This window comes from Temnothorax longispinosus, chromosome 6 (genome assembly GCF_030848805.1).
Source record: "Temnothorax longispinosus isolate EJ_2023e chromosome 6, Tlon_JGU_v1, whole genome shotgun sequence".
Classification (NCBI taxonomy): Eukaryota; Metazoa; Arthropoda; class Insecta; order Hymenoptera; family Formicidae; genus Temnothorax; species Temnothorax longispinosus.
Genome location: NC_092363.1, coordinates 15028083 through 15048075, shown reverse-complemented (window position 1 = coordinate 15048075; position 19993 = coordinate 15028083). Strand labels below are relative to the sequence as shown.

At 38.2% G+C, this 19993-nt stretch overlaps 3 protein-coding genes and 1 pseudogene across 5 annotated transcripts; 2 read left to right on the top strand and 2 right to left on the bottom strand.

The window, feature by feature from the left end:
• Positions 1-95: 95 nt before the first annotated feature.
• Positions 96-3114, top strand: LOC139814559 (uncharacterized; annotated as a pseudogene).
• Positions 3115-3237: 123 nt separating this feature from the next.
• On the bottom strand, positions 3238-5669 carry LOC139814561 (uncharacterized). 2 transcript variants are annotated; one of them, XM_071780885.1, is made up of 6 exons: positions 5477-5669; positions 5265-5388; positions 4744-5097; positions 4459-4660; positions 4238-4362; positions 3238-4149 (listed from the first exon to the last, which is right to left on the bottom strand). In XM_071780885.1, exons 1-6 carry the CDS (start codon positions 5477-5479, stop codon positions 3947-3949), a joined length of 1011 nt encoding a protein of 336 aa, XP_071636986.1. In that variant the 5' UTR covers positions 5480-5669; the 3' UTR covers positions 3238-3946. The 2 variants fall into 2 exon arrangements, with proteins under 2 accessions (XP_071636986.1, XP_071636987.1); XM_071780886.1 differs by having other exon boundaries at positions 4744-5091.
• A 723-nt stretch (positions 5670-6392) lies between these two features.
• On the top strand, positions 6393-12723 carry LOC139814560 (uncharacterized). Of its 2 annotated transcripts, none has more exons than XM_071780884.1 (8): positions 6393-6670; positions 7142-7483; positions 7668-7743; positions 9208-9236; positions 10898-11031; positions 11237-11580; positions 11705-11974; positions 12162-12723. In XM_071780884.1, the coding sequence occupies exons 1-8, from the start codon at positions 6658-6660 to the stop codon at positions 12199-12201; spliced, it is 1248 nt and encodes a 415-aa protein (XP_071636985.1). In that variant the 5' UTR covers positions 6393-6657; the 3' UTR covers positions 12202-12723. The 2 variants fall into 2 exon arrangements, with proteins under 2 accessions (XP_071636985.1, XP_071636984.1); XM_071780883.1 differs by having other exon boundaries at positions 9205-9236.
• On the bottom strand, positions 12538-19354 carry Bi-1 (Bax Inhibitor-1). The gene is made up of 4 exons (XM_071780890.1): positions 19035-19354; positions 15583-15884; positions 14847-15172; positions 12538-12999 (listed from the first exon to the last, which is right to left on the bottom strand). The coding sequence occupies exons 1-4, from the start codon at positions 19088-19090 to the stop codon at positions 12964-12966; spliced, it is 720 nt and encodes a 239-aa protein (XP_071636991.1). The 5' UTR covers positions 19091-19354; the 3' UTR covers positions 12538-12963.
• Positions 19355-19993: the final 639 nt, after the last annotated feature.

Here is a 19993-nt window from a genome sequence, read left to right as displayed (position 1 = left end):
GTACAGAGCTAGATTTTCCATTTTGGCTCTTAAAAAATTTATAATAAATAAAATACGGACTCGCAGCTAAGCAATCCGACAAAGGTCGGTAGTGTAAAGCCCCTTGCACAATGCCAGGCAACAGGCAATAGGAACAGGAAATAACCAAAAAATCGTTAATTACAACCTAAAAAATTCAAATGCTATGATTGGTTGGCAATAGGCAATAGGCACAGAATTTCCAACGTGACGGAAACTTTGTGTCTATCGCCTGTGTCACTGTTTATTCTGCATTTATACATGATTTCTGATTTCTATTCCCTGTTCCTATTGCCTGTTGCCTGGCATTGTGCAAGGGGCTTTACTCCTGTCGACCCTTAGGGTGCGTCCCCATGGAGAAAGAAATAGCGGAACGGAACAGTCACGGAAAAGCTATGGTGGGGGGTTAGCCAATGAGAATAATTCCGTCTTAATTCCGTTCCGCTATTTCGTGGCCGGGATCCCCATGGCAAAAATTTTCCGGAACGGAACAGTAACGGAACACAATTCTACGCAATTCTACGCCACTGTCGTAAACCGGCAAACATAAGTCGCATAACCTGTACGCAACGTGTATTTTGTTATAATCGGTGGTAATTGTGCTTTAAAGACACTGAGAACTGCTGAGAACGCATAATATTTTAAATCTAAAGTACTTATATCAATTAATTCACACGACATGGTAAAGTATTCATTATATATGTATTTTATCTATCAACAAGGTGTATGTATAACAACAACTAATATATTTATATATTTTAATTTTTTAGGAACAATATAAGTGTGGGTATTGCAAATGGATATTAAAACATGACCAACTTGAACAGCATTCTTGTTTTGCGAACAATCTACATTCATTAGTGATGGATAATGAAAGAAGAATTTTCATAACAGGTAATAAAAAGTTCTAAAATTATATTGTTAATAAATTGTTTAAATTACTTTACTAATAAATTGTTATTGCAGGAAACGAGACTAACGAAACCAACGAAGATAATGTGCAAGATGAATATTGGCTGGATGAGAACTTCAGCGAAACTAACGAAGACAATGTGCAAGATAAAGATAGGCTGGATGAGAACTTCAGCGAAACTAACGAAGACAATGTGCAAGATAAAGATAGGCTGGATGAGGACCTTAACGAAACTAACGAAGATAATGTGCAAGATAAAGATAGGCTGGATGAGGAACTCATCTCAGCTGTAAAAAACAGACCCGCGTTGTACGATAGTAGTTTGCCGGTGAAACAAAGAGGAAGAAAACAAAAAGATTGCTTGTGGAACGAAGTCAGTGTACATTTAAAGGGTAAAATTATTTTGTTTAGCTTTGCATTTTATCTATAAGCACTTTTATAGCACATTATTATGGTTACAAATTTTATATTGTAGGCTTATATACACCAAGTGAAGCGGAAAAGAGGTGGAATTACCTACGAGATTGTTATAGAAAAGCAAAAAATGTATTCAAGAAACGACAAGCTATGTTGCAAGGAAGTGGCGCAGCCAGGATACTAAAATCCGAAACAATAATGCCGTCCTTTCGTCATTACAGTGAAATGACATTTTTAAATGATACCTTGGAACATCGGCAGTAAGTAAAATAATAATTGATCAGTTAACAATTGTTGATTACCGTGGTTATATTGGAGATACATATGTTATAATAATTTCTTAATATTTATTTCAGAACTGTAACTTCTTTAAAAGCAGCAATTAACAATGAACAAACATCTACATCAAGAGCAAATATAGATAATGTGCAATCAAATATAAGCAACAATGATACTTTGGAGTGTGGATTATTGGAATCACTGAATATGGCAAAGATATGTTTATTTACTAAAGTAATAGAATGGAAAAGAAGTCTAATATTAAATTGCCATAAAGAAATTAAAAGAAAAAAATTAATTAAAGCCACTTTAATATACAAATATTTAAAGAGAAGACAGAGAAAGGCTGATTTACACAGATTTTGGGTGCGACCAATATTTAGTGTACAAAAAAGATATCAACAAGGGGACAGTGATAATCTAATCAAGGAGATGATCAATACTGATCCTGACAAATATTTTGAATATTTTCGTATGAATATTGATGTATTTAATGAATTATTAGAGTTAATTGAGCCAAGTATCACAAAACTAGATGTTGTCAGATCTCCAATATCAGCAACTACACGATTACAAATATGTTTACGATATTTGGCATCAGGCGATAGCATGCACTCAATTTCGTTTGCATTTCGCGTTGGACTGAACACAGTATCTAAGATTGTGTCTGAAACATGTCAGGCTATTTGGGATAATTTGAAAAATATAGTTTTTCCTGAAAATTCAGAAAATTCATGGCTACAAAGAGCAAAAGAGTTCGAAGAATTATTGGATTTTCCAAACTGCATTGGTGCCATTGACGGAAAACATGTTGTACTTCAGGTATAGAAAAAAATTGTGTTAATAATAAATATCAACAGTTGTATAACTTAATTTAAATATTAATAGTTTTTTGCTTTAATTTTTGCGTTTTTTACATTTTAGGCTCCACCTCATAGTGGGTCAACGTATTATAATTATAAAAATTCTCACAGCATTGTGCTTTTAGCAGTCGCAGATGCCAATTGCTGCTTTACAATCGTAGATATTGGTGCTGAAGGTAGACGAAGCGATGGAGGAATATTCCGTGATAGCAAACTTGGGCATCAATTAGAAAATAACGATTTAAAGTTACCGAAAGCAAGGTCAATTTCAGAAAACGGTCCAACATTACCATATGTTTTAGTGGGAGATGCAGCTTTTGGTTTAACTTCGTATATGCTACGTCCATACCCTCAATCGTGCAATTTGAATATTATAAAAAGTATATTTAATTACCGATTAAGTCATACTCGGAAAGTTGTTGAATGCACTTTCGGTATTTGGACTGGCAGATGGAGAATTTTTCGAAGGCCTCTTATGACAAATGTTGATAATGCAATTTTGATTGTTCAATCAACTGTCTGTTTACACAATTTCTTGATGATGAAAGATTTAAATTTTCCTATAGAAAACAGATCATATTCTGTAAATATTCCTTTACAAGATCAAAATTCATGTCAAGGATTACACAGTCTTAAAAGTTTAAAAAATAATACATTTCGTGGGAGTACTGTAAGAGATCAATTTGCGCAATATTTTACTACATCTGGAGCTATAAACCAACAGTGGACAAAAGCTTATACACGTGATTATTAAATACAATTTTATTTGAAAAATAAACATTGGTTCTTTATCATTTACTCATACATATTTTATATACATAAACAGTCTTATATGTATAACATGTATAAACAATCTCTTAATCTTATAAACAGACTTTTCTCGATGTTAGAGAGTTAAATACTTGTAACACTTTTAGAAATCTGTTTCACACACACAAACATCTCTTTATATGAAACTCTTATAATCTAATATTTTCTAATACTTTTTGGTACTTTTAAAACGTCTTGAGTAGACTTCTCTGCAAAATTTTATTGCTTATTTACTACTTTTTTTATAAACTAAAATAATCGTATTCTTATAATTATCTCACTTTTCTTTACTTTTATCACAATATATCTTAATCATAAAAAATCATACTTTTAATAATCTTTGAAACAAGAAACAAAAATCTTTCAAACAAAAAATTTCGCAGATAAATAAAATTAACTTACTTCCTAATTCGTTAAGGTTCCTGGATACTTGTACAATTATATTCAAATTATGTAAAAAAACAGATAGTATGCAGTAAAAATAGTTCATTTTGACGTGTATTACAAAATATTTGTTTAATTTTTTACCTTTGACGTCAAAATTTAAAAATATAGCTGTGCAAGTACTCATGAGCCTTTATATTGCAACAAGAATAAGACCAAGAGTAGCAAGAATAAAACCCTCCAAAGGTATGATATCTTTTGTTTAAGTCTCTTTTGCCACTTCAATTTCGTAAAGTCTTGTTAAAAACTCAATTTCTAATTTTGACCTTTCTTCATACGAAAGTCTGCGTAAACCTTCAGATAAACGTAGTAAAAATCCATCAATCGGAGTTGGATCCTTGTTTTCCTTCAGCGCTTGTATAAGAACTTCGTCACATTTATCTACACTTTGGAATTTCTTCCTTTCTGTTAACAAAGTAAAACGTATTAATTAGTATTTCAATATTTATTTAAATTTAATTCATGTAAATAAAATGACAAACAGAAATTATACTTTTTGATGTTGTGGATATTGAAGAAGAGCCTGGAGCTGATTGCACATCATCCAAATCATTTATATTTGCACTTGATGTAGATGTTTGTTCATTGTTAATTGCTGCTTTTAAAGAAGTTACAGTTCTGAAATAAATATTAAAAAATTATTATAACATATGTATCTCCAATATAACCATAGTAATCAACAATTGTTAACTGATCAATTATTATTTTACTTACTGCCGATGTTCCAAGGTATCATTTAAAAATGTCATTTCATTGTAATGACGAAAGGACGGCATTATTGTTTCGGATTTTGGTATCCCGGCTGCGCCACTTCTTTGCAGCATAGCTTGTCGTTTCTTGAATGCATTTTTTGCTTTTCTATAACAATCTCGTAGGTAATTCCACCTCTTTTCCGCTTCACTTGGTGTATATAAGCCTACAATATAAAATTTGTAACCATAATAATGTGCTATAAAAGTGATTATAGATAAAATGCAAAGATACACAAAATAATTTTACCCTTTAAAAGTACACTGACTTCGTTCCACAAGCGATCTTTTTGTTTTCTTCCTCTTTGTTTCACCGGCAAACTACTATCGTACAACGCGGGTCTGTTTTTTACAGCTGAGATGAGTTCCTCATCCAGCCTATCTTTATCTTGCACATTGTCTTCGTTAGTTTCGTTAAGGTCCTCATCCAGCCTATCTTTATCTTGCACATTGTCCTCGTTAGTTTCGCTGAAGTTCTCATCCAGCCTATCTTTATCTTGCACATTGTCTTCGTTAGTTTCGTTAAGGTCCTCATCCAGCCTATCTTTATCTTGCACATTGTCTTCGTTAGTTTCGCTGAAGTTCTCATCCAGCCTATCTTTATCTTACACATTGTCTTCGTTAGTTTCGCTGAAGTTCTCATCCAGCCAATATTCATCTTGCACATTATCTTCGTTGGTTTCGTTAGTCTCGTTTCCTGCAATAACAATTTATTAGTAAAGTAATTTAAACAAAATTTATTAACAATATAATTTTAGAACTTTTTATTACCTGTTATGAAAATTCTTCTTTCATTATCCATCACTAATGAATGTAGATTGTTCGCAAAACAAGAATGCTGTTCAAGTTGGTCATGTTTTAATATCCATTTGCAATACCCACACTTATATTGTTCCTAAAAAATTAAAATATATAAATATATTAGTTGTTGTTATACATACACCTTGTTGATAGATAAAATACATATATAATGAATACTTTACCATGTCGTGTGAATTAATTGATATAAGTACTTTAGATTTAAAATATTATGCGTTCTCAGCAGTTCTCAGTGTCTTTAAAGCACAATTACCACCGATTATAACAAAATACACGTTGCGTACAGGTTATGCGACTTATGTTTGCCGGTTTGCGACAGTGGCGTAGAATTGCGTGGAATTGTGTTCCGTTACTGTTCCGTTCCGGAAAATTTTGCCATGGGGATCCCGGCCACGAAATAGCGGAACGGAATTAAGACGGAATTATTCTCATTGGCTAACCCCCCACCATAGCTTTTCCGTGACTATTCCGTTCCGCTATTTCTTTCTCCATGGGGACGCACCCTTAAAGCCCGGTGTCCACGATGCAAGAACGAGGTTCTTCACTAACTTTTGCTCCCGCACAGGGGAGCCACTGTGCCTGGTAGCTAACGGCGCAAATTTCAAAGCAGCGAAAGAATCAAAAAGAATTGTGATAATAATGAGTGGCAAAAAATACGCAAAGTGGTCTGTGGAAAAATTAAAAAAAAGCTCCGTTCTCGGGGAGCAAAAGTAACGGGGAAAAAGAAGGATTTACAAGATCGGTAAAATAGATCGTCAATATAGGTTATTATGTTTAATATACTCTTTACCCGGCGAACCAAATTGTAACAGAGTTATTTCAGTTAATGAATGCGAACAAACATTATCGATTGACATACAGTCATAATATTTTTATTACAATACTGATTTTTCCCATATGTTAACAATTGGTGTTTGAAACTCGCGCGGAATACAACTGCTGCTTTTCTGTAAAGAGCTGCAAGTTGATTAGGGGAAAATTACGCAGTTGCTATCGTAAAGTCCCTCGGAAACGATGCCTCCCATTGGACGGCGACGCCAACCGGAAGAGCGAAATGCCGCTTGGGTTTTTCGGCGAATCGTTTCCGCTTCCGTTCACGAGACAGCCATATCGTTTTACCGATCGGTTTCGCGAACTCGCGAGGGAAACGCCGAAACGCGCAGTCCGAGGGAAACAGCGAGACGAGTCCCGAGTCCCGAGTCCCGAGAGGGACGAGCAGTCGTGAAGGAAGAGGACGAGAAGGAAGGCACGCGGTCTAGATTGTTTGCCGAAGCGTTCGAGCGAAATCGTCTTCCCATCGCGGCGGCGGTCTTTCTCCTCATCGTTCGTCTAAAGGAGCGGCACGATGACGGACAACCGTGAGTATCCGAACAAGTTACACGCGCGATTTACGGAGCGAGGCGTCTCCTGATGGTGACGAGTCCAAGAGGCGTCTCCACGCGCATCATACACCCGAGTTGGAAGAGAGGAACCGACCAGCGTCGCAATCAATGTCTCGACCACGAGCGAAAATGGCGATTGTCGGAGGCGTCGAGTGCGCCGCCGCCGGGCGGCTGGGCTGAAATTTTCGATAGGCTGAGTCGCCAGATTTTTCCAAACTCGAAGAGCGAGTTCTCCGTTTATCCTCCAAACGCGTGAATTTACACATTTGTGCATTTATTTGTATATATATGTGCATTTTCCTGCAATATTATCTAAATTTATGTCATACAGACATTAATGGTCCTTTATTAAGTTATTTTACGCAACAATGTGGGTTATAACAGATACATCAGAAGATTTTGATAATGCAATGCCACGTGCTACAATATTTACATCAAAATTTCCAGAGTATTCAAATTACCAGCAACAAGGGTACAATCAATACAGCCAGCCACCTCCTACGGCTGGTCAGGATACGTCGTATCCACCTCCTTCGACTGGCGGAAGTAGCTACAATCAATATAGTCAGCCACCTCCAAATGCCAATACCAACTATGGCAGTTACAACTACAGTTCTAACAGTGGTCAAGATTACAATCCGTCGCAGAATCAAGGTAGCTACGGTGGTCAAAACAGCTATGGTGGAGGTGGCAGCAGTGGGGATGGCAGTAATAACTATGGTGGAAGCTATGGAAACAGTGGGGGTGGCAGTGGAGGATATAATCGCAACTCTGGTTCTTACAGCGGAGGTTAATGTCTTAGTCCTTTTTTTCTTTTCTCTTTGTTAAGCGTTATACTTTGTCTTTCTTCTGTAACCTTTCAGTTACCACAAAAACTTTGTTTTTAAATAACTATTTTAAATAATTTCTCTTTGTTCTCTTCATCTCTCTCTTTCTCAGATCATACTTTATATTTATTCTGTACGTATTTTAGGCCAAGGAGGTGGTGGTGGAAGCGGTAGATACGGTGACCGCGGCGGTTACGGAGATCGCTCTGGCGGTGGTTACAAGTAAGTTTTATTTTCTGAACTTTTAATATGTATAATGAGGCGATAACCGGAGCGACGGACTCCGGTGTGTTAAATTAAAATCAACAGCCACCGCATTCAGTAATCGTTCTTTGCCGAAGCAAAATCAAAGGTATGCAATGAAGTTCTTAACGCCAGTAAATGGAAAAACTCTTGTTGAATCATCATTACGAATCGGTGTTATGCCCAACCGGGCGTTAATATGTTTGTAGTATGCCTACAGGTTTAACAGACAGATATAACTGAGGTAAAAAAGAGGTAAAAGAAACAGTATATGACAATTGACGTAAAAAGGCTGTAATGTCGACACTATTCGCTGCTTCTGGAATATAAGCAAACACTTAACAGACCTGCACGCACATGCATACATATATACATACATACATGTATACGACGTATATACATATTGTGTGGCAGCTAAATGCAAAGGTCTTAAGTCGATAAAGACTGCAAAGCGATTGATGTCGCCACTGGGGCCACTGTTGTATTATTATCTCCATTAGGTATATTGTATACGATTAGGCAATTAAGGTATTTAAAGTCTATCGTAAGAGATTACAGATATTGCCTTTATCTCCGATCGTTGTTACGCGTCATATTCTAAAAAAAAAAAAAAAGTTTTCGAGAGAAAGGTGGAACTGTGACTGTATTATTCCGTACATCATTTGCCTTCAAGCGATACATGACTTTTCTGTGCGTATCGTCGCTTCTAGCATTGGTATTACGGTATTACTTAAACAGGTATTTTCCAGAAGATATTGCTATTTCTGTTTTCTATCACGAACGAAAGTGAAAGGCAAAGTACGTCGATTATGCTATGAATTTGCAAATTTCTATATTCCTAAACTGCAATGGAATCAATGGCGAGTTGCAGCGAATGCTTAACAAATATTTCTTTCCGCGGCAAAGTGTTCCTTAGTCACAATGCAAGTAATCTCTTACTTTTTTGTTTGAAAAACGACGGAATATATGTGTATATATACGTGTCCAAATAGAATCTAGGCATGCTTTTTATCGAGATTTGTCTTTCCCTCGAGACTCGTGTTACGTCGAATCGATCGAACACTCGAATTTTAGCTCTCTCCCTCTCTCCCTCCCTCTCTCTTCCCCTCTCTTCCTTCCTCTCTCTCTCCCCCCCCTCTCTCTCTCTCTCTCTCTCTCTCTCTCTCTCTCGATTCGATCGCTTGTCGTCGTTTCTCATATTTGTATAAAGCTCTAATCTCTCTGCATGCTAAACGAGACTGACGGACGTGATTTAACGGCGGGACAAACGGTCTAATGTAAATCATGATGTGGTATGACTGTACAGACATTTAGACAAATAGGTACATCAATCAAGAAGAACGGTGGCGAGCGGCATACATACGATTCGCCATGCATCGATCGATCGATCACAGTCTGTCCATGAGTCAACTCATTGGTATATCTGCTTCTGTGTTTTAGCAGTGGCGGTGGCCGTGGTGGTTATAACAAAGGTAAATGCACCAGACTGTTTGTACTAGTCTGGTGCTAAATATTCTAGCTTTCACTCTACTATTTACGATCTTTAAATACTCGGTTACTCGGTGTTATATGAAAGGGCTGCTATGCAACATTGTTAGGGTGCGAGTAAATAGCGGTGCGATATCTCTGGCAATTCATTCCGTGACGTGATATTCGCATGGCGCTCGTTGAAAGCGAGAAACGGAGGAGAATGATACGAGACCGCTCGCGTTCTGTCTGAGTAAATGTATCATTGAAAAAAGAAAAAAGAGACCAATGCACTTACGATCACCAATTGCTTTTTTTATCCTACGAACGATCTGACGCACGGATGTCGTTTTTCCGTGTTATCATCAAAAGCAAGATTTTTTATAAGATAAGAGTAGGACATCTCCGTGTACCTTCCAAAATTATATTTTATACGTTCCGTAAGATTATCGTTACCCAACCGATTTCCGCACTGTACGTGTCCTTGGTGACGTCGTTCAGTGAGAAAGTCCCTTAAAAAGTTGAAAGGTTCCTAAAAGGGACGAAAAACAAGGTATTGCGAATGAACATTACGTTCATTTCGCGGATTATAGTGGCAATAGAGCCGTTATATCATGGTTGCACAATATCAATGGTCGTAATTAATTTTTGGTATGGTATCGAATATATATTTTCAAATACATAAACATAAGACCGCGGGAAGAGTAAATAAAAGGCAGCTGGTGAGCTACTTGCCGATCTGTGATTAAATGTCAAGGGTAAGAAGTAATGTTGCAGCCCTTTTGTATGTTCAGCTGCAACCCTGTGTTCTATATGTATCGTTAGGTGTTAATGGGAATATTAGACCGCTACTAATGCATTGCATTTTATAAGTAACACGATAAGGAGATTGCGATGTATACTGTAATAAACGTAACGCCGTTCGAAATACGGAAAACTTCAAATTATGCAGAAAAATGGGTACCTAAGCCAGAAGTTGTCGTTAGTATAATTGTGCGTTCCTTTTAAGACCTCGGTGAAAAAAAAAAGAAATGGAAAAAGCACGCATAATGAGTAGCAATAATTATGCTAAATATGCTGGGTAATAACGTTATAAGGATATACGTAGATGTGTTACACGTTTTAGTTATTAAATATACTTTATAAGCCTCCGTAATATACGCTACAAGAGAAAAAAAAAACATCTCTTGCTCTCGCTGATATATATTTTACTATTGTAAACTCTCGAGTAGAACGTTTACCCGAGCGAAAACTGGTCGTCCGTTTTTCGCTTCCGCTCATGTTTTAAAAAAACGGCAGGAAGTCATGCAATCGAGATCGTAGAGACTATTAGAAAAGTATGGTGACTAACATCGGAAATAAATGTCCATTACTCCTTAACTAAGAACTCGGTCGTTGCATCATCGGGAAGTATGTACGATAATTTTGAATATAACGACTCTATTATTTTTACTGAGAAATGAGAGAGGTATACGGACAGTGTTTCCAAACTTCTACGCAATCAGAAAATATGGTGAGATGCGCAGCACGAAACACTTTCCTTATACCTTTAGATTAGAACGAAGTAAAGTAGTAGCTCGAAGGTCGGTAGATACGCGATTTTTTTTTTTTTTTTATTGTCTTTGACGCTTCTGTGCGACGAATCCTGACATTCTGTCCATTGCAGGAGGCTACGACCGTAACAGCGGTGGCGGTGAGGGAATGGTTACGCAAGAGGATACTATTTTTGTATCTGGTATGGATCCATCGATCTCCGAGGAAGAGATTTGTCAGCATTTCGGCGCGATTGGCATTATTAAAGTACGTGCTCTCCGACTTACACACATAGATCAATATTTACTCCATACATCTATATTTGGAGCTCTAATCTAATGTCCAATTCTACGATCTTTTATCTGAAATAAGAGGAGAAAAGAAATCAAGCGTGGAATTAAATATAAAGTACTAAAATGGCGATGAGATTTAAATTGCATTTAAATGCTCAATGAAAACTTCATGTTTCCAGAATGACAAACGCACAGGCAAGCCAAAAGTTTGGATGTACAAAGACAAGAACACGGGGAAGTCGAAGGGCGAAGCGACGGTCACGTATGACGATCAAAACGCCGCGCGGTCGGCCATCAGTTGGTTTGACGGCAAGGATTTCAAGGGCAGCACGATAAAGGTGCAAATGGCTCAGCACAAAAGCAGCTGGCAGAGTAACCGCATGGGCGGCAGTCGTGGCGGCGGTGGCCGAGGCCGAGGTGGTAGTTTCGGCGGTCGTGGCGGAGGTGGCGATCGTGACGATCATCATCGTGGAGGCAGTGGCGACGATCGTCGTGACGGTGGCGGCCGCGGAGGCGACTGGAGGTGACATACCTCACGCGAAAATAATATTTTTATATCTTGTTATATATTGATGTTTACTATTATCGAAGCAATATCTTGTTAGAAGATGATTGTGGCAAAGCAACTAAAAAGTGCCTTTAAACAGATGTCCCAACCCCGACTGCGGTAACACAAATTTCGCATGGCGAGATCAATGCAATCTCTGTAAGAGCGCAAAACCGGAAGGCCTCGGTTACGGCGGCGGTGGCGGCAGAGGGGGTGGTGGCCGAGGTGGCGACCGCGGAAGCCGAGGGGGTTACAGGAACGATCGAGGCGGACGTGGAGGTGACAGAGGTGGCAGAGGCGGCGGCGGTTTCCGCGGTGGAGACCGGGGCGGTCGTGGAGGACGAGGCGGTCCTATGAGAGGAGGCGGCGGGTATGTTCTACTCTTCATATTTCTTGCATGTCATCATTAACTCTTCGCGAACTATTCTTTACTTTTCTTCGATATGTCGGCGGTATATAAAAGTTAAAGTAGAACAACTGTATTTTTTTACACAAAGATATAAACTTGAATTAATAACATCGATTAACGACGTGTCAATTTCCGCATTTTGTTTCAGTCGAGGCGATAGAGATCGGGACCGTCAGCGACCATATTAATGTCATATTCTTAAGAAACATCGATGGTTATTCGGCCATCAATAAACAACTTGTACACATATTGTACACACTTTCAGCGCTTGTACATTTCGCAGAGTGAAAGAAGTTATTCTTTACTCTATATATGGCATGTATTTCTTATTGTCCTTTCTTTTCGCGAGATCTTTTTATATTCATCGGAACTACACATCACATATGTATGTTACGTTCGTATATAAAGTCAAATATCTAAATAGATAACAATAGATAAGATACTTCAAATGTGTGAACATGTGATCGAATCGACTTATTCAATGCCCACCATCCCATTTGAGGCTTATGCGAGATAAACAGAGATTTGGGAAAATTCGTTTATTGAAAGTTGAAAATATAATACACAGCTAATTTATGTTATATTATATATATATATGTATACAAATTTGATGGAGAATTATATAACTCAGAGACATGACGAAAATAAATTTGCGGCATGTCTTCGTCTATAATCGGACGCAAGAGAAGCCAAACTTCATTTTTAGTAAATGAACTGTATTCAACATTTTCCTCTTTTTTTTTTCAATATAGTAAATATATGTATATAGTCTCGCGTTCGCTAAAGAGATGTTATGCATATATACGTGTATGACGTGGTTGTATATCGGTATTTATATAATTTTTCCGGTATGTATATGTACACAGATACTTAGGTATGGATAGATTACATGAAGACCTCTAGTTTATGGATTTACTTGAATGCACCGCGATTACTCGTCTTGTTTTCGCTCAATCTTTACGCTTACGTGAGTCCTTGGACAATTCCTAAAATCAGGAAAAAACCAATATAAAGATCACAAACATTTTTAGAATTATACGTTAAAAAAAAGGTAAATATTTACCTTTACACAGCCAATGACCTTGACCTTGACCTTGACATATGTTGTCAAGGTCACCCTCCTGAGTAACCTTCAGAAGGTTTTAGCTGTCCCTCGTTTTTTATTAGTTATTCACAAAAAAAGTATGGAAAATTATACGAATTTATGTCACTACTAAGGGAGGGTAACTTGCTGATGAGTGATGTGTGTATAGACAGTACATATAGAGCGGGGGAGGGTGGGAGTGGACCTCGGTTTGCGTGGAAAGTCGAAAACACGAACTGTACAATGATAGACCTTGTTTGTAACATACTTGCACATTTATTATCCCAGTAAAAGATCGTACTACAAATACATTAACTACAATCATTCAGCAACGTATTAAACCTGGCACAAAAATTTATAGTGACTGTTGGAAAGGATACAGATCTTTGAATGATTTTAATTACATACATCACTGTCTGAATTATTTTGAGAATTTTGTACTGTGTCAGGAGTACATACACAAAATATAGAATGATTATAGCGCGATATGCGTGCTGCTTTGCCTCGTTTTGGTATAAAACAAAAACATTATATAAATTACATAGCTAAATTTTTGTTTAAGAAACGGTATCATCTTAATGAAAGAATACCGCAATTTCTTAAAATAATGGCTTCTTTATATCCATTAACTAATGTATCAATTACTAATGAATAAATTGACATATTTTTGATAAAATTGCACATTGCGATTTTTCACGCGAACCGAGGTCCACCCCTATCCCCCTGCTTGCGATAGCCTCTTCCCTCCCGCGCTCACATGTGTACTGTCTATACAGATACATCAGCAAATTACTTCCTTTAGCACTGACACAAACTTGTAAATTTTTCAAACTTTTTTTGTTCATAACTTTTAAATCGCCCCCCTGCACCCCCCATGTACTTTGATATATTAAATAGGATATATTCATCATTAGAAGCTAATAAGTAATATGCAAATAGATATTTTGCTTTCATCCACTTACATGTGTACTTCTATCCTGTTAAACTGCTATATTTTTCAAACTTTTTTTATGAATAACTTTTTAATAAAAAACGAGCGACGACTAAAACCTTCTGAAGGTTACACAGGAGGGTCTCGACAATATATGTCAAGGTCAAGGTCATTGGCGAGGGCTGTGTAAAGGTAAATAGTTACCAAAAAAAGTGTGTGTGTGAGTGTGAGTGAGTGTGTGTGTGTGTGTGTGTGTGTGTGTGTGTGTGTGTGTGTGTGTGTGTGTGCGCGTGCGTGTGCGCGTGCGTGCGTGCGTGCGTGCGCGCATATATATGAATCTAACTACATATGCACCCAAATATTTCTTAAAAAATGCGACCCAAAATACGGTTCTGACGTGCAAAGTGTAAGCTAAAGATCGCTTTGTTTTTTTGGACTTGAGTGCTTTTTTTCTGTAGATATATCGCCAGAGATATATCTCTTATTATTCTATATTACGACTTTCACTTCGATGCTATAACCGATCGATCTTTTAATCTACTTAGTGTCGACGCAAAACGAGTCCGTAAACACCGATAACACAGTCGTTATCGACTTCTTCTCATTTATACTATTTGTTTCTACTTAAGAGCTTATTTTAAACTGATGAAAATGTGTCTTATCGTAAATAATCAATTGTCTGAGTTGAAGTTAAAGAAACATTCCGTTAGCCCAAAATTTCTTTTACATATCAGCGAAAAGTGACACGCCAGTTCCAAGAAATATCTCTGCGAAGAAATTGTGAATTCCTACGAAGTTGATACGTCAGGACGATTTACCTTTTGCGTAAGTATCACAAGGAGGTGTCGGAAAACGCCAACGAAATCGATAAACAAGTCCAAGGAGTGCATGATAAAGTCCCTGCTGCCAATATGATACTTCTCGATGATCAGCTGCGTATCGTAAATAACGAAGCCGCAAATCACGAATAATCCCACATATAAGTGTGCTTGGTAGATGAAGGTCGAGCGCAAGAACAGATTAGCGAGGGAGAACAGGATCATGACATTCAGCATGCTCATCAAAGTGCCGCCAAGATACAGCCAACGGCCACGTGCAGCCAAAAGTGCGGAGAGACTAAAGGAAACGAAGATGACCGTCGTACCTGTAAACATTACACAATCATTGTACATCGTATCGTACCAACATAAAAGTACATATTTATTTATTCTGAAACAAATACTTCTAAAGGTTTCTTATGAGATTTCAGAAATCATTGATCAATATTTTTATTTTTATTTCATAATAGCTTAAAATATGGCTTATTTATTTAATGAATCTTCTTATCACTTTCTCAAAATGTTACATAGTAAATACATAGAAATTTTTAACGATTTGTTCTTAATCTGACAGTCTCGTGTGCATAAAACTGGACTTGGGTAAAATCAATTTTACTTTAACTTTTGAGCAAGTTAATCAACTTTGAATTCGGTCGATTTTGGACAACATTGTCTTGAATGGACGTAAAATGCACAAAATAGCTTAAAAATGGATAAACCGATACAATTGACTCACCGATTAATGCCGTCATCACAATACTCGGGTCTATACTGACAACCAACTCGAGCAAAGGACCCAAACCAAGACCGGACAAGAATGCGAATCCCAGGAGGTAGCCGAGACGCAGTTTTTGGTTCTTGCCATTGTCGGGTGTTGACATTAACGCGATAAGCAGGCCCAAGGTGCCGATGGTTGTCAAGAAACTGGCCTGCAAGAATTGCGTGTACATGTGCACGTAAGCCCCAACCGCTGCCGACACGGTGGACAGAGACAGGCAACCGTAGACATTCTTCAAGTGTTGCCTGACCGGTGCATTTCTGTAAACAGTATTATTATCATTTGTTAGTGTCATCGACTCATCTTCTAAGAATCTTCTGTCGTATGATACCAATTATTTATGTTATTACAAAGGAATCTGATATCCCAGAAGGGAATTCTTTCGTCTATATCTATCGCAGAATGTGTCTAATGCAGCCTTCGAATGTGGACACTTGTAATAAAGATTGAGTTTCATAAACAGAGATTTGTATTTGAAAACAATCGTCAAAACCCTGACAAGGGAGGTCCTGAATGTAAATTTGTTTTTCAATTTCGTTGATCTTATCTAAGGCTGGGTACTCACTAGGACGTGCAACACAACGGTTGCTACAATTTTTTCACAATGTGTTCATTCCGGAATTAAGACGTACTCACTAGTTGTAGCAACCGTTGCATTGCACGTTGCACGATCCTAGTGAGTACCTGGCATAAAGGTCAATCCAGACAAACTTGGATAGCGCATAAACATAAGCATAAGAGAATTGATTGGTCCATATGCATGTGCATAAGGAAATAGACCAATCCGTTTCTTTTTGCATATGGTTATGCACCTATGCAAGTTTGTCTGGATAGACCTTAATAAAGCATCTTTCAAAGTATAAAGGCCATCGCACACAAAATTGCATAGGCTGCATAAACATAGCATAAGACCGCCGGACCAATGATCTTATGTAAATTAATATGGCGACTTTATGCTGGATGCTCATTGGTTTAGCGGTCTTATGCTACGCTTATGCTAAGCTATGCATTTTGTGTGCGATGGCCTTAACACGCTAAGTCTATAAACCATTTAATGCTTAATAACCGAGAAATAGACCTATGGCACTTACAACAAAAAATTACATTTTTTCGAGCACAAGAACGAAACTAGTCGTTTTTGGTAGTCTTTTGGACGCTGATTACAATCTAGTTTGCGCTCTATTACGTCACAATTTTGAGGAATTTGCAATTAATGTTGCAAAAATGAGCTATTTTAAAAGGGCTATGTATCTATTTCTCGGTTATTAAGCGTTATATTGGCCTACGAGGACTTGACGTGTTATATCTGTTAGAGGTAAGAGTAACGAAATTGAAAAACATTTACACTTAGGTGGACCTCCCTTGTGAGACAAATCTTGCACTCACTATCTATATAAATGGCATAATGCAATTTTATCTTTTAATCTTCCGATTGTCGTTATGTTTCTCCCCGAAATTGAATATATTTTATTACACGCAATCAAGTGGCTCACGTATTTCAAGATTTTCTTTATCTCGCTTGGAAAGTTAATCTAAGGCCTCTCATAGGATATTTATATCGTCGCAGTTGCTTAGTGTTTATAAAAAATGCTGCAGTCGTAGTGTCACCTTATTAATGAGGCCAATCGTTAATGGTATTTTAAAGTTAAGGGTGATGATGTCTATGAAGTTTATCATTTTCATATGAAGAATTTTTGAAATTTAACCATAACTTTTAAATTATGGGTTCCACTTTATCATCGATTTTTGGGGTATTTTGAACGGAACTTTTACTAAGTAAAACCTATAAGAAACTCTAGAACTCATCGAAATCTTACTGAATCTACCACAAAAAATTGATTTTTTTCAAAAATGGGGGCGCCGTGAAGTTAGCCCCCTCCCCTATTTTTTGAATTGTGTGTTTTCGTTACTTTAAATACGGAACTCTTTCTAAAATCGATAGAGAACTCTAGAACTCTTGCTGGGGTATACAGAACTCTGATAAATTTTTTCGAATTATGAAAAAGTGGGGCCAATTTCACAGCATGTAACTTCGATCAAACTCGGCCGGGACAGAAACGCCTGAACCAAACTTTCCAACTACACAATTCGTTGTGATTGATTTTTTTTCCATGTTAGATAAATCAATAAAAAAAAATCAATTATTCTATCTATAGCAAAATGGTGTTGTTTGATAAGTTATCGTTAATTAAGATAATCGGAGTTTAGACAACTCTTTCTTTTTATCAAGTCAGTTATAAAAAATTACGGGAATATCGCGTTTACGTCGTCAATATCGTCACAAGTTCACAAAATGAAAACAACAGGGCAAGTTAAGATGTGAAGGGCCGACTAATTGGACATTTTAGAAAATGGAAACGCTGTTATATTACTTTTTCCCCTTTTTCCAGTCTTTTCCCGTTTTTCTAAGATGCATGTTCTTCCCCTTCGTGGAAAATCTTTTTCTCGAAATTTCTGTCTCTCCGCCCTTTTCACAGTTTAGAGCGGCAAAGTTCCAATTAATTTAATCTGAGATTAGTTCGACCGGCAGAATCGCCCGAGGCAAAATTTCCAATTGTACAATTCGTCCTCCCGAATCTGTAGCAGAATTCTGTAACTCCTTAACGACAATTTCGATATCGTTGCGCAGGTATTATATATGGTAAAAAAAACTGCGCAACGATACCGAATTACAGAATCCCGCCTCTGATCCCGTTTCTCGTTACGTTAAACAACGAAAAATCGATAATTACATCCGTGTTAACGAAGTGGCACGGGTATCGCTCGATGAGTTAATCGCCGATTAAATTAATCGGAATTCGATCGAAGTCACCCTTGCCGTTCCGAGTACAAAAGGCACTACGCAGCACGGCTAAAAACAACACGTGTGGAGCTGGAAAAAAAAGGTTCTCTTTATAGGGTGTCCCAGCTCAGTTGTTGAAAACGACCCTTTGGAGGGAAAGGAAAGGTTTGAAGTCGGTTTCTCCCTCGCCGAGGATGTCATTATCGACATCGTCGTCGGGGAAAGCCACGAAATTTCTCTCCCGACGTCACACTTTCGGCGTTTCTCGGCCTCGGCGTTCGCTTTCGCTATACATAGACCCGCAACGACGCAACCACGTCGCGTTTGTTATCTACGAACGAACGACGTTCATCGTCGTTTGCGGAACACCTACCGAACACCTCGAAGTTGAAGGTCACATGTCGCGCACGAACGCGCGATATGACGTGACATATATCGTAAATTATGATATTCTCTTTTTTTTTACGAGAACGCGAAGGTAAAAACGAGATTGCGACATTGCGTCACGAGACCGAGTCTGCAGGCACGGGAAAGAAAGAGACAGAGAGAATCGTGCAAAAACGTATTTTTGTTCCCGATTATGTGGCTCGACGCGTTTCATCCTTGCCATCGCGAGCGGAATACTCACAGCGTGCTGCTGAAGCAATTGTTGAGAAAAACGTTGAAGTTCGCGGCCGATGCCATAATTTTGCTTGTCGCTCGATTCGCCGCTGGCCTCAAACTCGGTGTGTCTTCTCTCGGACTCTGGGTGTTGCACGGGAGATTTCTGTTCGCTTGCAGCCCAATGACTGGCGGTATTGCCTGGCTAATTCTATGCGCGCGGGGCCGGGGCAAACTTATCGGCGAGAGCCGAGGCGAACCGACGAATTGCACGAACGTACGTAAGCTGATAAGCCGATCCTCGCACGGGGACACGGGACACGTCAGTGATATTCTTACGCGTAGGAGCCAGGCCGACGGGGCAGACGAGGATAGGAGAGAACGAACACGTCCGATTGGTCATGCGCGCCGTGACCCTTTACCCTCCTATCACCGCCACCGCTGTGATCGCTCGGCGAACTGCGCCGCTAGGTGGCGGGAGTTTCGACCGCGCTATATACATCAATACATACAGTGTCCCGAAAACACCGCGAAGTAAAAGAAATATCCGAATTCTAATTGGGATTTTATTATCGAACGAGATGACCTTATCAAAAGACGCGGTAGCGTCTCACGCCAAGTATATATATATTAGAGTGGTCCTTATTATTTACTCGACAAAAAAAATTTTTTTGCGCCACCCCCCCAAAATATTTCCAATTCACAAAAAAATAATCACTGCCAAAGTTCAGCTTGATCGGATAACGGAAACCCGTACCCCCGGCTCTTTAAACATTTGAATTCCCTTGTAAGGGTCGACAGGAGTAACACTACCGACCTCTGTCGGGTTGCTTAGCTGCGAGTCCGTATTTTATTTATTATAAATTTTTTAAGAGCTAAAATGGAAAATCCGGCTCTGTACCGGCTTGCAACTATAATACATGTCTTTTTTGAAAAGCAATAATATGTTTTCTTTACACCAATTGATTCATCTTATTATTCTGTACA

What these genes read in the sequence shown, in the direction of transcription:
- LOC139814561 (XM_071780885.1), bottom strand. An exon ending in GATACCTTGGAACATCGGCA is followed by an intron (nt 4,363 to 4,458) that starts GTAAGTAAAATA and finishes TATTTATTTCAG; the next exon opens with AACTGTAACTTCTTTAAAAG. An exon ending in AATATCCACAACATCAAAAA is followed by an intron (nt 4,150 to 4,237) that starts GTATAATTTCTG and finishes CTTTGTTAACAG; the next exon opens with AAAGGAAGAAATTCCAAAGT.
- LOC139814560 (XM_071780883.1), top strand. An exon ending in CCGTGGTGGTTATAACAAAG is followed by an intron (nt 9,237 to 10,897) that starts GTAAATGCACCA and finishes TGTCCATTGCAG; the next exon opens with GAGGCTACGACCGTAACAGC. An exon ending in GCGCGATTGGCATTATTAAA is followed by an intron (nt 11,032 to 11,236) that starts GTACGTGCTCTC and finishes TCATGTTTCCAG; the next exon opens with AATGACAAACGCACAGGCAA.
- Bi-1 (XM_071780890.1), bottom strand. Translation starts at nt 19,090, where the DNA reads ATGGCATCGGCCGCGAACTTCAACGTTTTTCTCAACAATTGCTTCAGC. An exon ending in AATTGCTTCAGCAGCACGCT is followed by an intron (nt 15,885 to 19,034) that starts GTGAGTATTCCG and finishes TACTGTTTACAG; the next exon opens with AAATGCACCGGTCAGGCAAC. An exon ending in TTGTGATACTTACGCAAAAG is followed by an intron (nt 13,000 to 14,846) that starts GTAAATCGTCCT and finishes TCCTGATTTTAG; the next exon opens with GAATTGTCCAAGGACTCACG.